Source organism: Notamacropus eugenii, chromosome 1 (genome assembly GCF_028372415.1).
Source record: "Notamacropus eugenii isolate mMacEug1 chromosome 1, mMacEug1.pri_v2, whole genome shotgun sequence".
NCBI classification, from domain to species: Eukaryota; Metazoa; Chordata; class Mammalia; order Diprotodontia; family Macropodidae; genus Notamacropus; species Notamacropus eugenii.
This window is the reverse complement of record NC_092872.1, coordinates 622,522,289-622,529,625: the sequence shown is the minus strand read 5'-3', so window position 1 is coordinate 622,529,625 and position 7,337 is coordinate 622,522,289. Positions and strand designations below refer to the sequence as shown.

Genomic DNA, 7,337 nt, shown 5'->3' with positions numbered 1-7,337 from the left:
TTTAATAAGGGAAGTGGCTCCAGAATGGACATAACTTAGTCTAGTAGCAATTTTCTCTTGACTGTTAGGGCCTATATTTACCCTTTCCACCCCCCTCATTGTTTCTAGGAAAGAAGAAAGGCTGATAACAGGCCTTGCTTTTTCTCCCCATTACTGATAGATGGATATAGCCATATAGGCTTTTTTATGGTATTTTTTTATCTAGTATTATCCATTCTCAGTATTCTCTTAGATGGACATTTATAGGCATATTTTATAAAGAGGATCCTATAACCCTCACATTTGGCCATGCCCATCTCATAGTGGTGGGGATGGGGGTAGAGGAGAGTTAATTAGGATAGCTAAAGTAGATAAAATTTTCAGTAGCTCTATTTAGGAATCCACATTTGCCACATCCATGCTCCCATTCTATATTTTAACCACTATAATTGTTATCATATAGATAGTGTTGTTATATGTAATGCTAAACCATGGGTTAAAGATTTCCCACTCTTACACACCTGTAAGCTCAGTTAGGTTGCAGGCTCAGACAATCAATTTGCTTAATGTGAATGGGATTTTAGCTTGCTGACTTCATACAGTTGTAGTTAGTAAACACTACAACTTTATTATTATTGATGAAATTGACTTCTTGCTTCATTTGATGCTGAATCTTACTTACCTGAGATCAATAGGTTGCATTAGCAGCACCAAGGGACAAAGGGGTCCCTGTGTTGTGGCAATTAGAAGAGACTGGAAAGGCCCAATGCAGAATTGATTAAATATACACAGCACAGTGCTGCTGTGATCCTAGACTCAAATTCTTTAACCCTAAGTAGACTAAACAAGATTCAGCACCTTGACAGGCTTCTCTCCGAGCCTGACGTCTTCATTAGATAAACTCTGTTCTGTGCCCCAGGAGACCCAATCTGATCATCTCTGTGAAGCTGCCGTTTCATTTCCCATCCACTCAGTCTTCTGGGGAATTCATGGGTGATTTAAGTAATAACAGCAAGGACATCAATTTGATAGTAATAGTGCCTTGTATTTTCTCCAGCACCTCTCCCCAAGGAGCATAAAGCACTTGATAGACTTTCTTCCATCCATTCACACAACATTCCTGTGAGGTAGGGCCAAGGCAGAGATGATTATCACTATTTTACAGATGGGAAAACTGAAGAAAGGGACCAGTCTGAAGTCCCATAGTAAATAGTAATAGAGCTGAGATTCATTTCCTGGCTTTGTCCACTAGATCATGCTTCTTTTAAACACAAACACACACAACCAAATTGCAGTAAGGTTGACGGTTTTACAGATAGAGAGGAATCAAGGATAACAGAAACAACTGCACAGGTGTCAGCATTGAGCTGCAACAAAATGACTGACTCAGAGATAAAACGTTAAAGCAGCGGCTCCCGCCTTCCCCACAGAAATCAAAGGAATGAGCAACATCTTGAACTTGTCATTACATTCGGGGGGTGGGAAATCTGGAAAATCTGGAGGTGGGGGAGCCTTAAGAGGTGCAGAAAGGGGACGACCACTGGAAAGCGGAGAGAGGCTTAGCTAGCGTTACAGGAAATGGCCCGGCAGGTGGCAGCAGAAAGCACAATTATAAACAGACAGAAACCTCCCAAGGATTCCCCCCTAGAGGGGTGCCCTCCTCCACTCTAAACCAGAAGAGCATTGGGAAGGCAGTGATCAATCTGTGATGTTGCCATGGGAAAGGCTTGGATGGAGCCTGGGTACTTAGTGTGTATGACTTAGGGAGTACCATTTGTGGTGTGGATTGAGGAGTGGTGAGCCCCAGAGCCTGGGAAGGTGTGGATCCCTGCCCCACCCACCCAGCCTCAGGGACCACTCCTAGAACCCTGCCCAGGGAACTGTTCTGCATGATATATAGCTCACTTGCCCCCACCACCCTCTTCCCACTGGGTAGCATGCCTGAATCAACAACTTCCTATAAGGAAATTATCTGTTATAAAGGGCTGCTTTGGCCTGGGCCTGGCACCCAACCTCACGGGCAGGCTTACTGACAGAAGACTCCTCTCTACTCCTGTATACTATCCCTAGACCATCCCAGAAGGACCAGAGCCCTTGGCAACCTCTGAGAAGATTTTCAGAAGACACAGAATGGATTTTTCTTGATGTTCTCAGTGCCTAACAGTGCTTTGCACATATAGTAGGCATTTAATACATTTTTTGTTGAATTAAACTTAATTGAATGAAAGGGTAAATAGGAACTATAAGGCATATGCCCTTTACAGAGACAGTGCAGCCCCAGTACATATTAATCTCATTTTCTCAGTTAATTCCCAAAATTCCTTTCTCCCTTTTCATACAACCCATATAAAACTGAAGCAGCAGCAATTTTTATTGAGGGACCTAAACTGAAAATAGATTTAGAACATAATTTAAAAAAATAAAACAGCAAAAGTAGCAAAAAAATATATGACCTTTTTTTAAAACTTTTTTCCTTTTTTTCTTTTTTCTTTTTTTTCAATATATAGCAACTGATGTCTCCCAGCCACTAGGAGCGCCCTACCCAATGGGTATATCTCTGGTAACAACCCTTTTAAAAAGACATGTAAATATATACTCAGATTTATACACTTTGTGTTTTCTTCATAGTTATATACAAAGCCCCAGGATGGGGCTGGGCCCCAGGGCCACAGACTGCCCCCAGCCTTTGCCCCACCATCCTCTGGTACCAGGTGTGTTTGGTCAGCAAAGCAAATTAGTATTGGAATTAATAAGCCACTAGTACCACCCTTCTGGTGCTGAGGTCACCTTCAGTGGGGGCCTGAGGCACTGACTGACTGACTGACTGACTGACCTCCGCATGCTGCAGCCTGAGGACAAGGCACCTGCCGCCAACGTGCGGGAGGCTGGTAGGTTAAAATAAAAACAGTGCCAGAGAGAGCCCAGTCAGCCTCCATTTCCACGCCCACTCCCCATTCTCTCTCCCTTCCAGTCAGGGAGAGGTCCTAGTCCAAGGTTAAGGGCAATGGAGTAGCCAACTGGAAGTACCTCTTTTTCCCTTTTTCCCAACAGAAGGGGATTAATTAATGGAAGGGAAATCAGCTCAATGAGATAGAGATGGGCAACAAAGGGAAGGCCTTGAGTTGTAGGCAGCCAACTCCTGGGGGCAGGGAGAAGGAAAAAAGGAAGGGAGATGAGCCCAACCAAGAGTCAGGAATAAGGATATCAGTTTGTGGAGTTCATTTTGGGGGAATGTCAGCGCCGTTTGAGTCCCCCATTGGCCAGTGGGGCCGGATGTCGGGGCAAGCAGGGCTCCTCAGGCAGTGGGTCATGGGAGAAGACTGAATCCTCTCCAGAGGAGCAAGTAGAACTGCGGGTGTCTGGAAAGCTGGGTGAATACTGGTCCAGGGGCACTGACAGGTCTAAGTACTCCTATGACAGGTGGAGAGAAATTTCAGTTAGCATAGGGCAGGGGATCCTTTAGGAGATAAGACAAATCCAAGGAAAAATTAGAGAATCACATTCAAAGGAATTGGGTGGGAAAGAAGGAGGGAGTGGGGGAGTTATAAAGGTTTGGAAAATTGAAGAGCTAGGGAGGAAGCTTTTTCAGCTTTGGATAGAAGCCATTCATCTGGGCTACTGGTCTTGGGGTGTTCCTGTAGCCCAAGAAGGGACAGACAGTTGTACCTGGTTAGAGGTCAGAGCCACAATTCGATCCAGGTCCTCTACAAGCTGCTTGAAAGTAGGCCTCTGAGAGGGAATTGCATGCCAACAGTCCCGCATCATCATGTACCTGGGGCAAGGGTAGGGAATGAGAGGTAACCAGGTGATAAAACCAAGTGGGTTGGGTGGAAGAGAAAGAACAGGATGACTAGAGAAAAAGGGGCTTTTTCTGTATCAACCCTGTTAACTCCCACCAACTTTTCCTTCCTCCCATGCATTTTCACTCTCCTCCCACAGCTCCCCCATTTTGGCCCTTTTGCTCACAGTTCATTGGTGCAATTGCTGGGTTTGTCCATTCGATGACCCTCCTTCAACAGCTTGAAAAGCTCCTCTACAGGCACACCAGGGTAAGGGGAGCCTCCCAGGGTGAAAATTTCCCACAGCAGCACCCCAAATGACCACCTGCATATCAACACAGATTCAGTGGTTCTGTATAGGTTCAGAACTAACTAGTAGGCATTGTCATCCAGAACCTTTTCCTCTCAAGTATCACATACTCCATCACTCCAAACCTAGTCGGTTTCTGAGAATACTAGAAGGCATTTCTCCCAGCCTCGATGTGGCAGCCCAATCCCAAAGTGAGCGGATGCGTCTTATTCCCTGCCAGGCTTGCCCCCCAGCCCCACATTCTACTCAAATCCAGGGGATTCCTTATTAGTTATGAGGTTAAGATCTCCCTGTGCTCCTTTGTCTGCATCCTACGTTCTAACAACTACTTCCAACTCACACATCACTCTGGTGTGTGTAGATCCGGTCAAACAGTGCTTCAGGAGCCATCCACTTCACAGGCAGCCGACCCTACATGTAGTACAGTAAGCATGAAGTAACTGAGTGAAATCAGGGATGTGTATGGGAGGCAGTAGAAAATGTCCAGAGACTAGAGTGGGCATCTACAGTGCTTCCCACCATACCCTCTGGGAAATGCAGCCTCATCTGGGGAGGACTGTATTAAGATTGCAGTTACGCAGGTCTACAGAAAAGGTTGAATAGAAAGGGTGAAGTTATTCCAAGGGAGATGGCAGGAGGAAGAATCTGAGAGGGGCAAAAACAGGCTAGTTGGGGTTCAGATGGGAAAAGGGCATCTTGACTTACATTGGTTGTCTTTTTGTAGTAGTCAATGTGATGGATGTCCCGAGCAAGACCAAAGTCTGCAATTTTCATCACATTGTCTTCAGTCACCAAGACATTGCGGGCTGCCAGATCCCGGTGGATACACTAGAGATGGAATCAGAGAGTAGAATTCTGGGCGGGGAGGAGGGGAGGCTTTAACAGTTATCAGCTTTATAAACTCCTTCCCTCAGCTCTGTATACTCCCATTCGTATGTCATATATCCAACAAATCATCCCCTTCCCTCTTCTAAAACACTATACATAGTGTCATACCTAGAATGTCCTCCTCTTCTGCTCAGCCATAACCTATCGCCTTGCTTTTCCAAAACTCTGCTCAACCTTGACCTTCAGACTTGACACAACACAAGCCAACAAAGGCAATATACAGTCTTGAAAGAATGAATGGTGAAAGACTGAACCGACAGATAACCTCCTGGAAACATGTCTAACCTCATTAATAGTTAGAGAAATGCAAATTAAAGCAATAGGATGCCACTGGTGGATCCACTAATTTAGCAAAAAATGTGTGAAATCTCAGTGTTGTGGGGAAAGAGGTTCCACACTGGCAGTAGCACCACAAACTGGCACTACTTTTCTGGAACGTGATCTGGCAACATACAAGAGCCATAAAACAGATCACATCTTTTGGTAGTCCTGGGAAGTATAGTTATTATTACCACCATTTTACAGATAGTCACTAATAGAGAGTGTTCATTTGTTTCTCAAAACAACCCTGTGAGGTAAATACTGTTGTTACGGATGAGGAAACAGATTTTTAGAAGCAACCTGATTTGCTCATGGTTATTTTAGCTGTTAAGTTTTAGGGTGAGGCCTGAAATTATACATCTCTTGATTCTAAGTCCAATGATCTCAAGTGCTCTCCACAGCCTGACTGGCCAACAACAGGGAACTGACTAGGTAGACTGTGGCTGTTTAAGCAGTAGTGCAATGATTTATGATATTGCTATGAAAAAGGCACATGAAGAATATAAAAATATGGACATTTAAATATTAAAATATCAAGGACAAAAAAATAGAATTAAGACTACTATATATACACTTATTACACATATATAAAAACATTGGGGGAGGGAAATAGGAGGAAGAGAAGGTGGATTTGGTTGAAAAAAATTAAAAACAGATATTCAAAAAAACTAATAAAAATTGAATATATCAAATTTCAGAAAAATTTATGTATAAACTGCTCTTTATTTCTTGTTATTATAAAATTAAACACTGAAAACAAAACAAACTGCCATCTTTATGAAGATGATGCTGTTTAACTGTAGGCTTTCTCTTCATTCTAGCAGTCCTAGCCTTCATCTTTACCTTCCCACAAATGTTCAGGTTGTGTGTAGATAGTCAGTTCAGCTTCATTTTGTTGTCTATGTATTCATGTGTTTTTATGGTAGAAATAGTGTTGAATTGGAAGTCAGAAGACTTACATTCAAATCCTGGCTCTTTGCTAACTAGCTGTATCACCTAGGTAAAGATACCTCACCACTTCAGATCTGAGAATGTCTTCATCTTCAAAAAAGAGGGGGTTGGACTAGCTGATTCCTAAGGTCCCTTCCAACTCTAACATTACTATTTTATGATCTTTAGTAATGTTGTTGAGTTAAGCTCAGTCGTGTCTGACTCTCCATGACTCCATTTGGAGTTTTCTTGGCAAACCAGAGTGGTTTGCCATTTCTTTCTCCAGCTCATTTTACAGATGAGGAAACTGAAGCAAATAGGGTTAAGTGACTTGCCCAGGGTCACACAGCTAGGAAGTATCTGAGGTTGGATTTGAGCTCAGGAAGATGAGGCTTCCTGGTTCTAAGCCCAGTGTTCTCTCCCACTGTGCTCTGTAGCCAAGCTGATCCTTAGTAATGCATATATGCATATATACACACAAATCCTGCCTTCCAATTAGTATCGTGCTCCTTGGCACCATGAACTAACTGTGCCTTCTACTGCCCTTTTACTCTTCCAAGTATTTAATACAGTACCTAATAAATTAGAACCTGAGAGAATTAAAGATTCTTATTTGATGGGAGGTTGATTGAAGGGTTAAATTCATACCTGAAGCTTAGGTAGGGTGGTTGGTATTCTCAAACCAGAAGTAGAGAAAGTCACCCCATTCCCCACCCTCTGCCCTTAAACACATGGCCCATTTGGGATTCCACACCTTCTTGGAGGCAAGATACTCCATGCCTCTGGCCACCTGGTAGGCACAAGACACTAGGTCCTTGGAGGACAGCTGCTCTTCTGGGGCATGGCTGGGGTTGTAACAGTATTCCAGCCCAGGGGGCCGCCTGGCCTGCAGGTACTCTCGAAGGTTGCCCTTGGAGGCATATTCCACAATGACGTACAGAGGGCCTGGGAGGCATAAAGAAGAAGGGGCTAGAAGAATTAGCAGGTTCCAGGCCCCATCCTGATCTCTCTTCAAAAGCCCTAAAAATGTCCACATAAGTCAACATAGCCCTGCTTTGCCCTGGGAATTCAAGCCACTCTATGAAGCACTACCCTTCAAAGAAGACTCAGGATGGACCTGGGCACTCATG

At 43.9% G+C, this 7,337-nt stretch overlaps 1 protein-coding gene across 18 annotated transcripts in view; it reads right to left on the bottom strand.

Moving 5' to 3' along the window:
- Positions 1-2,326: 2,326 nt before the first annotated feature.
- The window catches only part of FGFR1 (fibroblast growth factor receptor 1), a 69,162-nt gene continuing 64,151 nt past the window's right edge, over positions 2,327-7,337 (bottom strand). For all 18 annotated transcript variants that reach the window (XM_072635146.1, XM_072635151.1, XM_072635148.1 and 15 more), the window contains 6 exons: positions 6,962-7,152; positions 4,774-4,896; positions 4,409-4,479; positions 3,946-4,083; positions 3,646-3,751; positions 2,327-3,390 (listed from right to left, as the gene is read on the bottom strand). In XM_072635146.1, coding sequence (XP_072491247.1) covers positions 3,214-3,390; positions 3,646-3,751; positions 3,946-4,083; positions 4,409-4,479; positions 4,774-4,896; positions 6,962-7,152 — 806 coding nt within the window. In that variant the 3' untranslated portion in view covers positions 2,327-3,213. The remainder of the gene's footprint in view (positions 3,391-3,645; positions 3,752-3,945; positions 4,084-4,408; positions 4,480-4,773; positions 4,897-6,961; positions 7,153-7,337) is intronic.